This window comes from Calonectris borealis, chromosome 26, assembly GCF_964195595.1.
Source record: "Calonectris borealis chromosome 26, bCalBor7.hap1.2, whole genome shotgun sequence".
Classification (NCBI taxonomy): Eukaryota; Metazoa; Chordata; class Aves; order Procellariiformes; family Procellariidae; genus Calonectris; species Calonectris borealis.
The window spans coordinates 1,387,120-1,405,215 of record NC_134337.1 but is presented as its reverse complement, the minus strand read 5'-3'; the positions used below and the strand labels follow the sequence as shown (position 1 = coordinate 1,405,215).

The 18,096-nt window shown below is 50.3% G+C and overlaps 1 protein-coding gene across 1 annotated transcript in view; it reads right to left on the bottom strand.

Annotated features, from left to right (window-relative positions):
- The window catches only part of LGR6 (leucine rich repeat containing G protein-coupled receptor 6), a 144,270-nt gene that overhangs the window by 12,864 nt on the left and 113,310 nt on the right, over positions 1-18,096 (bottom strand). Inside the window, exons 7-13 of the mRNA XM_075174545.1 lie at positions 11,483-11,551; positions 9,951-10,022; positions 8,660-8,731; positions 7,445-7,513; positions 6,405-6,476; positions 3,244-3,309; positions 650-721 (exon numbers count right to left, since the gene is read on the bottom strand). Coding sequence (XP_075030646.1) covers positions 650-721; positions 3,244-3,309; positions 6,405-6,476; positions 7,445-7,513; positions 8,660-8,731; positions 9,951-10,022; positions 11,483-11,551 — 492 coding nt within the window. The remainder of the gene's footprint in view (positions 1-649; positions 722-3,243; positions 3,310-6,404; positions 6,477-7,444; positions 7,514-8,659; positions 8,732-9,950; positions 10,023-11,482; positions 11,552-18,096) is intronic.

Sequence of the window (18,096 nt, the reverse complement as noted above, 5' to 3'; positions counted from 1 at the left end):
AACATCAGCACTTGGAGGGCTCTTCCCACATGTCACAGGGAGAATCATGCCCTATGGAGCCTTACTAGCTTCTCAAAGGTGCCGAGCACTTAAGTGGGCTGTCTACTTCAAGGTAGACTGTGTGTATGATACGTGCATGCTTGTGTGCACTTAATACATCTAACATACGCTTTTGAGTTGTGGGGAGCCAGTCCCAAACAAACGGGATGTTCTGCATGGATGTTGCAGGAGCGCATGGCCCAGGACTAGCATGTGTAAGAAAAGGGGTGCTAGAGCTCAGGCACAGCGTGGTAAATCCTTGCCACCAGTCCATGTCTGCAGGGCATTTCGGAGGCAGGTATCTGTAATGTGTGCTGTGCAACATATGAGTTGCAGCGTGTGGTTAGAGCATGTGGGGTGGAGTGTCTGCACGCCTGGCAGGTCATGAGTTTATTTACAGGGGGTGTCTGCATGCAGAAGGGAAGCCAGGGAGAAAGTTTGTGCCCTGTTCTTTTGTAAGGGGAAGTGGAAGAGGGACGGGACAGCAAAGCCTCCCAGCAGGGGCAGAGGGAGTGGGGTTGGGAAACTCCGCATCAGCCTGGCTGGGTGCTCACAGTTCCCCTTCCCCCAGCAAAAAGCCCAGTCATTCCCCCTGCCACACAAGACTTACATGGAGCGCAGGGCCATCAGCTGCACAAAGGTGTCTGCTCTGATTTCATGGATCCTGTTGTGCTGGAGACCACTGAAAAAACACAAACTGGTTTGAGAAAATAGCTGAAGGCAGCGTTCATACTTTGTAGGGATCTTTATCCCATGGCAGCAGACGCAAACTGTCACAGTGGAAGTTGTCATTCGAGCTTGGAAGACCTACTCTTATTTCAAGGGGTAAACAGGACGAACAACAAAAGAACTCAAAGCCATTCTCTCCTATGGGCAGCTCCAGGGCTCAGACAGCCTCTCCTTTAGATGCCACCACGGCACAGTAAAGTGCCATTGATGTGCGGTGGTTAAAGGTGCCCTGTTATCTCCAAAGCCACACTGATTTCCCACTCTGCTCCACCTTTAGCCTGCAAATGCTTTGTCTAGAGCAAAAGAGGAGAGCTTGGATCTGCTAAGTCAGCAAACAGCTCTGTGTGACCCTTCAGGAAGGACTATACAGTGCTGCCCTTTGCCTTGGTGATGACGAAGGGGGTTTGACGGCTGAAGGCATCTCAGCTTTTCATGAAGAAGTATCCTGATGTCTTGCTAAACCCACCATCCACCTCCTGCACGTGTATTTTCATAAAGTGCCTCAGCCCCTGCACACCTGCCTTCCAGCAGCCTCCTGCACTCCCCAGGGAAGGGGAGGGGGCAGGGTAAGAGCTGACACGGTATTTGCTGACTGACCTATACACTCCCCATGTCCCTTGAGAGACATCCAGAACTGATCCAAGCATCCACTTTGTGGGAAACATTCGCAGTTTTTCAGTTTTCTTTTCCCTAGTGTGGAACAATGGTGAATATTTTTAAAAATTCCTGCAAAATGCCTGTCATGAATTCCCAGACCTGGAGAAGTGGTCTCCTCGACATGTGACCTTCTGCAAGGGGAGACAGCCTCTGCCTAGTGCTCTACCTACAACAACTCCCCAGGACGTTTGTTGGGGAGCTAACCTGCCTTTAGACGCAGAAATGATCTTGACTCATCTCACACAAGGACCTGCACATGATGGCTGTAATGTCTCAGCTGGTATTTGGCCATACGTTCGTGTTTCAGAGACAGAGGCTCGAGGCTCTCGTATCTGCTCTACTGCTGGTTTCTCAATGCCCCATGTACCCAAGGAGGCATTGCTCCTACTTCTAGCTAAGATTTCAAGTGAGGGCCATGGGAAGCTCTGTGCACAAATTTGGGGGTCTCAGTGCGTGGGAGAGGTGGAGCTTGGGAAGAAGGGGTACTGGAGCAAGCTAGTGAAAAATAATTCAAGGATGTTTAGCTGAGGGGGACTACCTGTGTGTTGCAGGTAAAAACCTGCACATTGGCAGTTACAGCAGAGCGACTGGCACACCTAAGTTGTTTGCATGCCAGGCTGTACCACCATGCACCACCAGACTTGTTTCCAACATATTTCCCAGCAGGAATGCTGATGCCTGGTGGGGGTGGGGTTTACAGGATGCTAACTTTGGGCTTAAGGGACCAAATACTCATTTTGTAAGAAAACGTTAATTTAAGTCACAGTCAGTCTGACTTAAATAGTCTCAAAGAGGGGTTTACTGTGCATTTATATTGTTAAGTCTGAATTTGGTGTATTATAAAATATTGTAAGAAGAAATTTAGGCACAATGCGTGAAACTGTAGGTTTGGAATTCTGAAAGTTTGTCCTTTTTTCGATGTCTTTTCTACTTTTTCAAACATTTTCCTGAGGATACTGTAGGTAAAAATATGTCCAGCTCTAATTCTGTCCTCAGAGCTCCCGAAGAGGCAGCAAGGGCTACGTAACTCTCGTTTTCATGTGATTTTACTCAGTGTCCTAATGTCTGGTTTTGCTAAGGCTGGATGAACTGGTCTGGCCATCCAGGCTGGGGTGCTGCAGAAAGCAGGTACGACCTCTCCAGTGTATTTTTGTGGGGATGCTGCTCCCAGACATCTATTCTTCCAGGTTCCAGAATTCTATAAAAAATCATGGAGTCTTTTTTTTTTTTTTTCCCAAAAAGGCCAAGAACTTCTGTTAGATTTGAAGTGTAGGGCCAGATCTCCAGACACTTTGAACTGAACATGAATAACTCTGTCTCAGAGCAACAGAGGTGCCTCCCAAGGCCCAGAGGAGACCAATTCAAGTGCTACGCTTGAGGAAAGCATCGATCTTCTCTATGGAGAGGCTAGCCCTGAGCAGTGTGGTAAGAGCTGCTTTGTGCTCATGGCATGGGACCCCTCCTTGAAGCAGAAGACATTTATGGTATAGATAAACCCCATTCTTGATGAGCCTATTAACTTGAGTTAGTGAAGTAAAATTCAGTGCTGTCACATCCTACTTCTGTTTGCTGTGGCTGGGACCTGTGAAAAGACCCGAGTGAATTGATCCTATGAACAGGGGATGTATTTTTATTCTGTATTTGCACAGGGACAAAGAGTGGAGCTCTGGTCCATTTACAGTCCAAATAGTGAGTTATAATGCTCAGCTTTCCCAGTGCTTGGTGAAGGCTGAGTTTTGTGTGTGGGAACTGCCTTCCTCCCCAAAACAGCCCTTTTCCCCCAGAGCATGGTGCAGGCGAGGGCATCTCTTTACTCACAGCTCCTCCAGCCGCTGACACCGGTGGAAACTGGGGAGATCTTCGATTTGGTTGTGTGACAGTTCTCTGCAGGGGAAGGAACAGTACAGTAACGTTAGGACATCAAAAGCAAGTGCCCCTGGGCCCTCCCTTGGAGAGCAGATATTGCTGGAGAGGGGGATGACTCGACTTCCATTTTGCACAGCTGCAGAAAGCAGTAACCCCGGGCACACTGCACACTCCTGATGCTTGCTCTGAGTGTCTTTGTGCGAGGCAGGGATTGCTCAGTGGTTCACCTAATCACCCGGCCCCAGCCCAGCTCACTCCGGCAGAAGCTGCGGACTGACAGAGCTGCTTCTACAGCTGGAGTGGGCTTTTCCTCCCCAGCCCCAAGTCAGCTGTGAAGTGCATCTGTGCCAGCTTCTGCTGTGCACAGCCTTGCTTTTCTCTGGGCAAAGCGGAGAGGTGTTTGTGCCAGAGCTCCCATCCTGCTGTTGTGGATGGGGGAGCTCACAAAAGCTGCAGATGTGCTTGCAGAGCCTGGGGAGGTTTTGGCCAGCAGAGCAGCCAGCCAGCTGCCTTGCCTCCTCCCTGGCGCAGCAAACCCAACTGCCCATCGCCTGCTCTCCGTTCAGCCTTTCCTGGTTTCTCTCCAGGGTTAGGGAAGGGGTTGTGGCACTGGCCGGGATTTGGTACAGGATGTTACAGACTGTGAAAACCTCTGGTCCCTGTTCCTTCCAGTGCTGTCACTTGAAAGCAATTCCCAGGAAACTCCTGTTCCCACTGCTTCGTGGGCTGGTGTCATGTCAGCGTCCAGGGTAGAGTGACTTGGTAGTCAGAGGAAAACCTATCCTGGCACAGCTTAATGTGAATTTATTAAAACTGAAATGGGCTGGGTAAGGAGTAAACCTTAAAATCAGCTCTTTCCCCCACCAGCAGAGGCTGGATTTGTGGTTGTTCAAGGGAAATTTGCCCCAGGGTAAAGTTTTGTATGTGGCCTCTCCGCCGACTTTCCAAACTCAGTTTCCATTTTTCTGCCAATAAGTTGCTGCTAAAACATTTCAATTATTTATTTTTTTGCCAAGCCCCTCTGCACCAGTTTTCCATGGTGGGGAGGAGGAGGGAGGGAAAAGCAAGCAAAAGCTTTGTGCTTGGCTCTGGAAACTGTCACCCAGTATGAAGAAAAAGCTATAGCATCCGTCACCTTTCCCTGGTCCCTGTGTCAAGGTCACTGGGCTTGACAGGGCGGTGGCTTAGCTGGAGGGTGACGGAGGGAGAACGCAGCCCCAGGAGTTATTTCTGGTTCCTCCGGAGCGAGGGTGGCCAGATGCAGCCCAGTATCTACCAGCAGAGCAGCCTCAGTCGCTGATGCTGTGTTATGGACACACCGGGATGAAGGTACTGGAGGCATCAAGGGACTTTTTAGCTCTGCTCAGGGAAGTTTCATCTATCTCTGCTTGAGAGGAAAGACAAAACTGTGCCCTGAGCAGAAGCTCTGGACAAAAGCAGCAGGACGATGTCAGGTTGATGCCAAGCTCAAGCTCGGCAAGGCTGCCCTGCGTGGGTGAGCTGGGCTCAGTGCCCATGCACAGACCGGCGTCGCAGCACAGCCGCAAGCCTCACACCCCTGTCGTGGCTCTTACAGCCCCCGTGTAAGATTTCTGCAGAAAATCTGCATCGTGGCGTGAGCAGTAGGAGGCCAGAAATGTGGTGTTAACTGTATCATGTGTGTTCAGATGTGACACATTCGTAATGTCAACCTGACGAACTGCCAAGGGGCTGGCAAAGTGGGGGAAAGCAGCGAGAACAACCACTAGCTCTGCGGGGACAGAAGGCCAACGCATTTCAAAGGCAAGAGATGTAAACATGCACAAACATTGGCCCACATATTCTCCTCCAAACTCTGAAAGCAATACAATTAATGTCAGTAAAATTAACTGGGAAAGAGGAACAAGGAACAGGAACAAGGTGGGGTGTCGCAATAAAACTCTCCCACAAGGAGGGGGCAGGCATGCAGAACAGGCTCTGCTGCGCAGGTTTACAGTCTGATAACTTGCAAACATAAGCAGAGCGCTTGGGACCCTACAGCCTAGGCCATTCCAGAGGCTACACTTTTGTGGCAAGATGTCCATTGAATTGGTCCAGATGTCTAAAGATGAGAGATCTTCCCTATAGGGACAGCTGGAGCCAAAATGCTGTGATCTGCTAAGTTACAAATTGTGTTCTTTTATTTTTATGTTTTTCTCTTGTTTCCAATTTCTGAGTGATCAAGAATTCACTCCTGTTGCTTTCCTGGAACAAACTTGTTTTCATTTTCAGCTTGCTTGTATAAAGACTGATGAGAGGCCAGCCTCCTGCTTGCCCTAAGGCTGCAAACTTGTATAAATCTGGCTCATGACTCATTTCCTGAGGATGTCTTTGACTGCAGACAAAGTTGGGGATCTCAGGAACGAGGGGTGTGATTCCTGAGAGAATGCAGGAGTCTTTCTGAGATGCTGATTTCATCATGTACCAAGTTAAAGAAAAAAGCACATCTCCCCCCCCTCAGCATCATTCAGTGCCTTGCCAAGCAGGTACAGCCAAAGCAACTTAGAGACGCTGAGCAAAACCCTGATCTGCCACTGCTGCACCATGTGAGGGGCCATGGCCATGTGGCCTTGCAGGTCTCCATCAGGTCAGGCCTGTCCCCTCCCGGGATGTGAACAGGATCCTTCCTCCAGATGATGGCACTTGCTGGAGCTCCAACTGCAGCAAGCCAACGTTGGGGCAGAGCGTTGTGTGTCATTTACCCCTGGCTTCTGTGCTGTGTATAACTAGGAGCTCTGAAATGCTGCTGGCATTCTTACCCACCCCCCTTTGCACCCTCTCTACCCTCTTTGCATGGGACAGACAGTTCCCACTGGTGCAGAGCAAGGAGGAGGCAAATGTGGATGTGCCTTATTGCTTGCAGCCCTGAGTCCACAGCATCACGCTGGGATGAAGCAAGCAAGTTCAAGAACTTGAGCAGAGCTCAAGGTAGTGCCTAAGAAGGTGGTGTTTTCTGCATGGAAAAGATAACGGGAACAAGAACCACAGGACGATCTTCCATAGCTGGTCCCCTCCCTGAGCTAGACAAGAAGAAAACCTGGTTTCTGATGGCACTTTTCTAAAGACCAGGCAGGAGAGAGAAATGTGTTACTCACAGGACTCGGAGGCTGGGCAGCTGCTGGCACATCCCTCTGGGGAGTAAATGGATGCCTGCCCGGGTCAAGGTCCTAGAGGGGTGGAGAAGAGAGAAGAAGTGGTGTTACTGAGAGCCAGCACACACTCTGTGACCCCCAGGCCCAGCTACTGGTCTCAGATGGTGGCAGGAGAGACAATATCAATGGGGTAACGAAGTACCCGGAGAGAAACAAAAGCTGACTTGGAAAGGGGCATTGCTGCGGGACTTGGTAAGGGTGAATGTGCCTATAAGGAATTCTGGGACGCTGCTGAGTGCTGAATTCACTGCTGCCCTTGGCCATGCTGAGGGCAGGTGGCAGCGCCCTCCGTGGCGTGCTCTGCCGTCCAGTTCCACATTGTCCAGACCCGTGATCCGCCTGGAGCCACGACTGCCTCAGAAACCCGTGTATGCGGAACGGGTGGTGTGTCCCTGTGTCCCTGAGGCAAGGCATGGCCAGGTCACACTCCTGGGCTGGGGTCAGCTGTGCGCCCAGCTGCGCTCCCAGTTTGGGCACAGCGTGTGGACCAGTGCCCTAGAGAGGAACCATGGGTGGCCAGAGACAACATGTCCTCCAAGCTCCTGCTCTCCCGGGTCTGGTGGTGTGAGGATGGGACCAGACCAGTTCCGGGAGCCCCCAGCCTGGGTGGCAGATGTTTCCTGCACTGCACTGCCAGTGCTGGTCCCAGGACGGGCCGAGACACTGGGTCTCAGCAGACCACGCTGAAGCACTGCACCCAAAGGCTTGCTCCTTCACAGATGCAGAAGGGAAGGAAGAAAAAAAATCAAAAAAAGATTGGAGCACACTCAACAGTACCGAGAGAGCAACTCACAGAGAGGAAAGCTGCTTTCAGGAGCCACAGGGGTGAAACGAAGCAGAGAGGTGAGTGACCAGGGAGAAGCAGAGCTGAAGACAACCAACTGCACAGCACTGTGAAAGTTGTCCTCGCTGAAACAGCCTGGACCGCCTTGAAGGAGGAAGAGCACAAATAGCGGGGTAAAAGGGAGAGAGTTGCCACTCACAAAACTTCTAGGCTCGTGGTGCCTTTAAGGTCTGGGAATTCTCTGATGTCCGTTGCACCATTGAGCGACCTGCAGAGAAATGAGGGTGAAGTGAGGTGGACAGAGGACCTGGGAGCAAGTGCAGCTGCCCAAGGTCCCAGACCCATCTGCCATGGTGGCAAATCTGCTTCCTCACACCCAAATGTGGTGATCAGAGGCCCAGATCCAAAGGTGCCCCGCTCATCGTGTGCCACTGCCAGCTGGGTGGTGGAGCAGATGTGTCACGCAGCGCAGATACAGTGAGCCAGAGTGGGGCATTTCTGTGCAAGGAGGCTTGGCAAGCTCAGACCCTCCCCCAACCACTGACATTCTTGGCATGATCTCTGCCCAAATTAAATAAAAAACCCCAAACAATTACCATGGGGAATGTAAGCAGGGCATCCCACCCAAGCCTCCCAGAGTCAATGCATTTGGAGCTAAAGAATGCATGGGTATTTGAAGGATTTATTTTATTTGCCTGAGTGTGTGTTCCTGCAGCGAGAGACTGGGTGAGGCTTATAAATAGAGATTTTGAGGTTGCCTCTGCCTCAATATTTAGTGCTGTGCCACAACAGGTTAGCTGGAAAGCCAGCCAGTCCAGGCCAGCCAATGTGGAGCAGCTGTTCTGGTCCAGATGGTGCCCACCACATGGTGGTGGCCCTAGAGCAGACTTAGGGCCATACATGTGAAGGAAGCACTGTCACCACTTGCTGCCCAGTAAGATTATTTGTGCCATGGTGTTGGTGTTATGGGACATGTGTTCCTCTGCTTCTCCATCTCGTGGAGGAAGGCAGATGCCTTCAGTGGCCTTGTGTTTGGGCAACTACACAACAGTGTAGGGCTTGCTTAAGCAGCATGCAGCAAATGTAGTGGCACTTGTGAATGTGGTCTTTGCTGGTGCTGATGCAGCTGTGGAGACCCTAGAAGACTCCAGTGCCTGTCAGCTAGTGGGGAGGAGGAATGAATTGCTCCCTCAGAAATGTCCTTCTCAAAATTATTCTTCCTCAGCAGAAAACATCTGCAGTGTCTACTCCTTGGCTCACTGCCTTTGGGGCTGGCCAGAAGAGTGGCCTCATGGTCTTCTATTGGCACAAGGGCTCTAGAAAAGAGGAAGGGATAAGGCTACTAAGGTGGCCAGCTCACAGGGCTTGGAGCTTGGATGTATCACCTCTCTGGGGATGTTCTTGGTGAACTTACAGAGTGTGGAGCTTTGGCAAGTACTGGAAAGCAGACTGTCCAACAAACTGGATGGGATTGTCATAAAAATGGCTGCAAAGGAAATGAGTAACTGGTCAGATTCTGCTGTGCATGAAGAGAAGATGCTATTACAGGTCAAGAGCCTTGGAGCAACTAGTAGTAAGCTATGTAGGAGGTGCTGGCCATCCTGTGCGGAACCCTTATTTTCCAGATAACCCCAGGCTCTCCCACTAGCCTGTTTTGGCTGAACATTGGTACAACTAACGTCTCCTGTTGCCTTGAAAGGGCCTGTTAGGGTCCTGCTGAACCAGGCAGGCTAGAAAGGTGCAAGACCCTCCTTCAACCCTGCTATAGTGCTGTAACCCTGCTGGGAAACACCTTGCACTTGGTGACACCTCCTCTGGTCTTACACATCCACAGCACCAGCATCTTTCCTACTTGTCACAGTCAGTGGAGAGAACTCTTCTAGGATCCAACTAGCTTTAGGAGAGTTGAATCACCTCCTACAACAAGCACTTTCCCCCCACCAACTTTGAAAGAATTTAGATGGGCAGATCCGATGGAGACATGAGTATTCTGGATGTGTCCCACCCCCATGTCACTCTGAGGATGGTGCCTAAGGAAGATGGAGATGAGGCTGGTTTGTTTTGACTGGAGCAGTGACTGTTTTCACCCAGAGTCACCATGGCTTTCCAGATGTTGGTATTTCTATAACTTAAGTCCCAGACTGGCCAAGCAGAGCTTTTGTCACTTGCCATGATTTCCAATATCTGTGGTTCAGGGAAGAACTGTCCAAAAATCTCTACCTGTGTCTGGGTCCGAGGGGAAATGAGCTGACAACTGGGTGTATTTATCTGCAGAACTTTGTGCCCATGGGTCTGGGGTAGACACACAATGATCTGGTGTCCCAGCTCCCCAACACATATAGCTACTGCTGTAGCTGGCTAGCGGCTTGTCTAAACACAAGGAATAAACACAGGCAGATGTCAACCAGGGCTTAGAAAATCCTGTTATGCACAGCAAGATTTCCATGCAGATCACCCATATATTGTTCCTTCATTGTTATCAGCCTGTACTGCAGCAAAGTTCAGCTGGGGGGAAAGGAGAACCCATGGCAAAAAACCTGAGGCGTAGCTGAGAAGGAGCTAATTTCAGCTTGCGTTGGCCCATATACAACAAATGTCAAATTGGGGTCATGCTGACAGCTGTCAGAAATCCCAACCAAAGACATCAGGAAATGCCCCTTTCTGGGGCATATAAGGATTTAGGAAACATTGTTTAATTTTCTTACATTGTTTGGAGGAGGGGATTCCCAACAAATGCGTTCTCTGGAATAGCTTTGATGTTGTTGTTATGAAAACCGCTGTTGGGAGAAATAAATACCTTGATATTAATGGATGAGAAAGGCTTGGAGACACCTTCTTTCCTCAAAACTTTTAAAGGCAGAGAGCCTTCAAAACACATAAAATTGGAAGTGTAGGCTCTGTTCCATCATGTCAACAAGTGAAGAAGGTCTGTCCTTTGAGGACAAAGCCCTCATTCTGCTGCATTTACTCTGTGTATAGCTTGGTGCTCCATATGTCACTCCACTGAACACACCAAGAGTATAAGGACTTAAAGTTTAACACTTTACACATCAGGAAACAGGAGCAAACAAACCACACTTATTTTATACCCTCCAGGAATTACAGTTTTTATGGATGGTCTCCATTACAGCTCCACAGTTGTTAACCAGAGTGCAGCCTACCATGAATTATTGGCCCATGTGACTTTAAAGTATTTGTAGATCTAGCTGTGATATTTTTGGTCAATTGAGAAGATTGCTATCAGCAAACTTTTGCAGCAGAAGAGAGCTCTGCAGCCACAGTCTTGACCTCCTGTACATCAAAGGCAGCCACAGGATCCTGTGTCCAGGACCAAGACCAGGCTCTGGGTGATGCCCAGGTGGTTTAATTCCAGAGGAGTCTGTGTGAGTGATTAGTTGGATGGCTGTTTGAAATTTGCCTCTTATTTAGTGATGGGCATTTCAAAAGCCATCTCAAAGTGGATTAAGGATCTTATTCTCATTTTGAATGTCAGAGTAATGATGATATCTGGTCTGATCTGAGAAATCTCCTTGAGAAGAAATTCTTCCAGTAAAAGAAAAAAGTGTCAGATTTTTACTCCAAGCCTCCCAGAAGCACCAAAGCAGCTGCTTTTGTCCCACCCCAGCCTGTCACCAGTGTGACACAGTCCTAGGGTCCACAGGAACTGTGGATCCACATCAACTCGACTTGACCCCATCTTGGGGCTTCTACCTTCATGGGTGTTAAGTGGGATGGTTTCCCATTTTTAGTGTCTCCCAAGCTGACTGGTTAGAGGAGAGAGAGCTAGCCACTAAAATGATCATAAACTTTTGTAATTCCCTATTATAAATTTGTCCTAAGGGAGACCAAACAGTTTCTGCACATCAGAGGAGGTGGCACAGGGCCTGCAGAAGCCATGGCCTCACAATAACACAGATAACTCCATGGTTGCGGTCCCAAGCTGGGGAATGGACATTAGAAGGAGCTGGAGATCAGATGGACTTCGAGTTCGTCTGATGCCACATGAGAATGAAGAGCTGCAGGAAGAACCCCCTCCAAGCCTGATGGGGAATCTCCCACTTCCTTCCACCAGCCGAGAGGTGATTAGAGCTGATGGAAATAGAGGGGATAAACTGCTTTTATGTGCATGGTAGAGAGGGCTGGGAAAGATAAAAGAAAGGTTTGGACCGAGTGGTCTCCCCACGCGATGCTCTCTGTCGGGGAATGCTTTTGAAAAGGAATAAACAGAAAATCTCACAGCTCCTGCAGTCGGCCCAGCGTCCTGATAGCCCCAGGGAATTCCAGCAGCTCATTGTAGTTTAGATCCCTGAAAGACAGAGAAGGGAAAAACATTCATTAACATGGCTGTAGGAACTCAACCGAGTGTATGTGTGCTTTGAAGGCACGGAAACTTGGTTGTTAAGCATGGGAGACAGGTTTTTCCTACCGTGCTGATCCAGCCACTGCCTGGAAACAAAATCTCACACATTCCTGCAGCAGGAATATTCCCTGCTAGGATCACTGTCAGGCGAGAGCCAGTCCAAGCCATGGCTGCTGCCATCTGGACTCCTTCCCCCCAAGTCCCTCCATGCCCGGTGCTGGGCTGTGGTGCTGCTTCACATCTCCACAGTGCCCTGTCCCCCTCTCCCAGGGACTCACCCCAAGGGCTTTGGCTGTGAGTCATTTTTCCTGCCTTTCCAGGTCAAAATGGGATTTTATGAAGGACAAGAAACACAAGAGCAACTTCAGTTGTGTGGGCACCATGAAAGGGCTCCTCTGGCCCCCTCGCTCTGCGGTGCAGGGGGATCAGGGGACCATTCCCTTGGTGCTTCCCTGGGTACGCCGGATCTCCCTGCCACTGGGACATGCTGTGACTGGGACCAGTGGGAAGAGTGGGCTATGGGAAGGCCTGGGTCTTCTTCTGATGGTTGGGGTGAACCCCACACTGGAAACTGTGAGCCAAAGGTGGAAGTGATGTGCAAGAGATATTGACACTGCTGATCATTAAGCTTAATTTGCAGTATAATAAATTAAGTAAAATATAATATGTTGGTCATAATGACAAGTGTAGAGTTTGCCTGCCCTGACCTGGCAACCAGAAGAGACATCTGAGCCTGAATGAAACCTTGTGGGCTGTATTTGTTCTCCAAGGATGGGCTGGCACCTCCGGAAAAGGATTTATTTGAGCTACGGGACACTGCAGGCAGCCTGGGAGGAACAGCCCTCTGAAGGTTCTGATCCTGCTGCTGACCGGAGGGGGCCCATGGAGACTGGCTGGGCTTTAGATGTGTAGCACTCCTCCTCTAGCAAGCCCAGCGCTCTCTTTTGAAAGGCAGTTCCAGCTGAAATGGTAACATTTGACCCTGTCCTGGCCATCCCACAAACCAAGACACTGAAGCCTGAAAACCATGTGACTGCTTCCTACCTGCACGAAACTCACTGAGTTTTAAGTGGTAGATACTTTGGAACATGAGGGTAATTACTGGCTCCTGGAGATTACTGTATAATTACACTTAATGGACCTCAAAGTAATTACCATGTAACCTGGATTGTGGTTTACGGAACAGAAATAACCGTGCATTTACACAGCAATGAGTTGCTGCCCAATTACCTTGTAATTCTCATCCTCTGGGCCCAGGCATGGTAATTACGTTATGATCTCTCTTGGCCCCCTCTCTCTTACATAGTCTTCTCCTTTACCAGTGTCCCTGCTTGGGAATTACTCTACAGCACTCTCTTGGCTTTGCCCTGTAGGTATTTACACAGTAAATCAACCCAGAGAGTCTCTCCAAATTGGTCTTCCCTTGCGCCTTCCAGGACTCCAGGCTTATGTGACTTATGTCCCAGGGAATTACAAGATAGGGGACGAAACCAGAAGAAAAATATGGAATGAGGTTGTCTTGGGTGGATTTTGTCTTGCGTAGCTCTGACAAGGTCCATATCAGACCTTGCTGCTGGATTCCCTTTGCAGCCCAGGCGATGCAGCAGGTCCTGCTATGGCAGGGTTTGTCTCCCCTCACCAAGGGCTGTTTTCTCTCCCCCAGTTACAGAGGGAGTCTGGCTGCCTGCTCTACATGTATGGATTTGAGCAAATGAATCCTGCTCTTGTAGGACCTGCCCCTCAAGGTCTGGAAAGGGTTCACATAGTCTAATAATTGCCAGTGCTGGCAATCAGCAGGAGGGCTGGCGACAAGACCACACGGCCTCCCTGCCGTGTCCAACCTGCAGTGCAGCGGCAGAGTCCCAGCACACGTGAAGCTGCTGTGCACGTCCCCAGGGCCCAGGAGCGAAACAACAGCGTCCCCTCCTCACGCCAGCTCACACCTATTAGATATGAGAGCTCTGCATCTCCTAAAGAGCTTGCTCTGACCCACTTCTCCTCTGGGTCCAAGCAGATCAGTGCTTTTTCCCAGTCTTCTCTGCTTGAGCCCAAAATGATCTGTTCAAGAATAGATAGCCCAAGACATGACTGCTAATACGCCTCGCTCTTTGCAAGGCGCACCTAGCTCATTATCAGCTGCTTGGATGCTCTTAGCCGGTTTCTGTCAATGGTACCTGTCAGGCGTCCTTCGCTGTCACGGCTGAGTGCCTCACATTGTGCAGGCTCTGCTATGCGGGGGAAGACAGGGCAGGACTTTTACAATGCACATCCCTTCACCGAAGCTCAGGGAGGCACAGGAGTGGATTTCCAAAGAGAACGGGTGATTAGAAGTGCAGACAGGACACCGCTGGGCATTTTGAAAGCATCAATCAAATCCCATTAACCTTCAGATCACTGCACTGAATGAAATCAGAGGGCATTAGCAGCCTGAGTTGACTGACAGTCCCAAATCTCTATCTGCGCGTAAGGTGCTTAATACTTTTAAAAGTCTCACCCTGCAGTGACTTTCCCAGGTTACAACGAGGTTTCACAGCAGCGCAGGAAGCTGCAGAGGTCACTCAAGGCTGGGTGTCTGCCTGCGCTGCTTCCCTGCCTTGTACCACAAACCGAGGGGCTGGGATGAGCCTGCGTGATGCCAAGGGACTGACCCTGGAGGAGAGGCACCAGGAGCCCCGTCCCCAGATGACACTCAGCCCACCAGCGTTGTGTCACTGACGCTGGGGGAAGCTCTGTGCAATGGCGCGGGGTTGAGTTTCTCCCCAGCGATACCCGACGTGTCTGTGAGCAGCTGAGAGATGGAAAATATTGCCCAACAGAGAGGAGGCTTGGCTCACCTGTGATTCACTAACAGAAAAAGGGAGCTTGATCTGTAACCAATATTATTTACAAGGAATAATTCAGCGTGCTGTAATATTTGCTCCTGTCTTTCTCTAAAAATGCATTTCCTTTCCAGCCCACGTCTCTTCCAGGCAGGCTGGTCTTTCATCAGCAGATGAATATTTTGTTTGTACCTCTGTGTGTGTGCAAGTATGTACAGGACCAGTTCTTCCTGAGCGAACACACACCTCTCCCAGCCCTGGCAGCATCTCGGTGCCTCCCTCCCCCCTGCACTTGACAGATACAAAGAGCATTGTGTTCAGCAGCTCCCTCTGGGTAAAAAAGCCATCTCTGAATGCTGGCATATACTGGGCTTGTTGGAAAGTGGAAGTGCAACCAGGTGTAGTCATGCTGCTCCAGCCTGGCTGCCAGCAACTCCAGTCTGTTCAGGAGAGACAATGTGCCCGTGCTCGCTCCTGCTGGTGCTTCCTGGTTGTCGGTGAGGTGAGCCTCCCTCCCGGAAAACAAACCCAATCGTGCTCCTTAACAGCTTCCCTGAGTGATGCTTGCAGCCAACTGCCCTTGATCCGTGTGCCGCTCGCACCACCCTGACTTGCCTCCAGTGCTGCCCTGTGCCAAGCTCTGCCGATTTCGGGGGGTTCATCTGGTTGGAGGAGGCTGGAAGAAGCTGGTGCATGAGATGGTCCCCAGGTGCTGCAGTGGGGCAGCTCTCCCCGAAGCCCAGACCCAAACCAGGACACAAGGGTGGCTTCCCTCTCCCTTCTGCTTCCTTCCCAGAACTTGAGTCGGACTCTGGTTCAAGCAATGACCCAGAAACAGCCTCCTTCACTGCGGGGGAGGCTGTGGATGTTCATGGAGTGGGGAAGTTTCTGCTCATTTAGTGAAATTCAGTCCTTGGGTCTTTCCACAGATATCTGATACCAGCAGGGCTACATCCATCCCAGACATCGCTCCTCTCTGCCTGCTCTCCCGTGATGAATTTGACCCAGCCTGTGCACCTAGTGGTGGGTCTCCAGAGCTTCTTTCCCGGCGTAGGATCAAGGCAGATGGGAAGGAGCCTGGGCTCAGTGGGTCAGGGAGGATTTTGCGTTTTGACTTCAGGGGCAACAAAATTTCCTCCACTGAGCATGTCAGTGAACTGTACGTCATTTACAAACTCTTTCCAGGGGCTGGGTGGATATAGAAAATGGATGTGCCATAGAAAACACCTCCAAGTGTCCCCTTTCTCTCCCAATGCTTTGCTGGTCCCAACTCCATGCTCTGACACTTTCCCACTGCTTCCAGCTTTGGGACGATGTGAGGAAAGCTGCAAAAAGCCAGACTTGCTGCCAGGTGATGCTATCCCCACTGATCTGCTGGGACGCAGGGGCTGGGGTTGCCGTGGGGCTGGCCAGGGAGGCCTCTTCGTCCAAGGGAGCTGGGCCTGGCATTGCTGGAGTCTCATCTGCCCCAGCTCTGGGGTCTGCCCCAAGGCTTTGCACGCTACATAGGGGGTCTCCTGGCTGTGGGGTGCTGCCCTTTTTGGCGCACTTGGGAAAGTGGACCCAATGCCAGCATTACCTGGTGGAAGGATGCCAATGCACCATGCCATGGCTATGCCAAAACAATAGGGAAGCCTCATAACAAAAAAAGAAATAATGGGCATGGCATAAGGACGAGAGTTTTGCCCTTTATCAAGGGCTTTTGGAAGCAAAATCACCCAGCCAAGAGGTTCAGGAATGATATGCAAGAGAAATGACTATAAAAAATCACTTTCCTTAGTTGGGCTCCAAGTTACCAGCTCCAGGCATCACAGTGGGATGTCGAAAGGAGCCTTGTCTGTTCTTCCAGTTAAAATGAAAACCTCTCAAAGGTCACCCGGTCTGCCCAAGACACAATGAACTGGCTGGCTTTCCATTGTTGTTATTTCTAGAGTAAGCCTATAGCTTCATATTTTGAGGATCTTAACCAACCCTGTTGTTTATTTAGAAATAAAAGTAAATTGACATCAAAGGCACAGTTATTTTGGGCTTTAACTGCCAGGGTGATTTGAAGCTGACAACATGCAGCCTGGAACTATTAATATCTTCAATCGGGCCAAAAGGAGAGAAGGAGGGGAAAGAGTCTCAGGTCAATTTTCTGCCTGTTAGGGACTATTAGTGGTTCCACACAGGAAGCCAAAAAAAAATTATATAGTACTATAAATTCTTCCATAAGCCACAAAACACCACAAATTTGCAGCTAATAAACCTGAAGATGCAGTAAGATTAGAAGCTGGAGATGGGACATTTGCTGACTATTTCAGTCCCAGCGCGGTTCGAGATGTTGCTGTGGTGCCCTGGAGGGAGACTTTGTGCAGCCTCCGATAAGGACTTGCATTTCCACCTGTCCTGTGCTGGCATCTAATCAAGCTGCCAGTAAATGTAATTACTGCTGCTGCTAGCCGTGCTGGTTACTGTGGCCAAATCAAGCACTGGAAATGATTTAATTGGTAGTCTGAAAGCCCAAGGGGGGCGTCGTGACCATTTAGTTTGACCTCTTGCCTGGCACCACCCAGACTGCTTTACCCAGATGCCTTGTATCAAGGTCATGGCTTGGGGCTGAGCTTGAGCTGGGAAGAGCTGCCTGATTAGTGCGGAGTATGAAAAGCAACTGCACCATTAGGTGCCATATTTCTGTGGTGTAGCATCAGCATAAACCCTGCTCTCCTGGTAGCGACTAACACGTGCGGTGAGTGTGTGCCCTTCCCAGCATGGTCTGGATGATGAGATGCAGGAAGTGCCTGAAAGGAGGGGAGGGGGACGCGAAAGGACCCGGAGCACATGTCTGACTCCAGCCAGCCTGGAGCCACGCGCCCATCCCCTAAACGGAGACACACAAGAGAGGGATGCTCAAGTGTGTGCAGCAGAGGGAAATGACCTATCATGAGATTCATCTGCTAGGGTCAGTGTTTTAATTTGGGAAACTAATCATGTCCTAGAAAGGGCCATTTTTGGCCAATTAGAAGGAGAAGCCAGGCTGTGATGGAGTGCAGCAGAGTTTATGGGTGTCGCAAAGGAGCAGAGATGGGCCCCCATACTGTGGGAAGGTTGTCAGGTACTCACGATACCAGATTTCTGCCAGGAGCAAGCAGCAACCTCTGCGCAAGGATTCATTCTGGAAACATCCCAGACTCTCACTTACACAGTGCTGCACCATTTTACAGGGTTTATGTGGCACTGAAAGGTCTATTGCTGGGGTGGGGGGGACCTGTCTGTAGGTCATGCCTTGTATGCCTGCAGCCACCAGTCCTTCCTCGCACAGCTCTGTTCTCCATTTAAAAATGCAGCAGTGCCCAGAATGTATCTGTTCCAACCAGTATTTCAGTCTGTGCTCTAACTGACGAAGGTACCAGATTAAATATGTTTTCAATTCCGTTTGATTTATTTAACAAGGTTGAAATAAGCCTTTGAGAGCGGGATCTCGTGGGGGGTCCTGGGAGCACAGGCGCTGCCATGCACATATCATTTACAAGACACAAAAGGAGCTGACCGCAAAGCGGAGCAGCGGGGACCTCGGTCACTGGGATGCACAGACAATAACCATGGAGCTGATGACTCAGGCAGGGGAGGCACGGAGAAGGCTGCTGCACTTTGCCAGGCAGGGGAAGAAGGCAGGCTCGAGGAAGCCTGGTC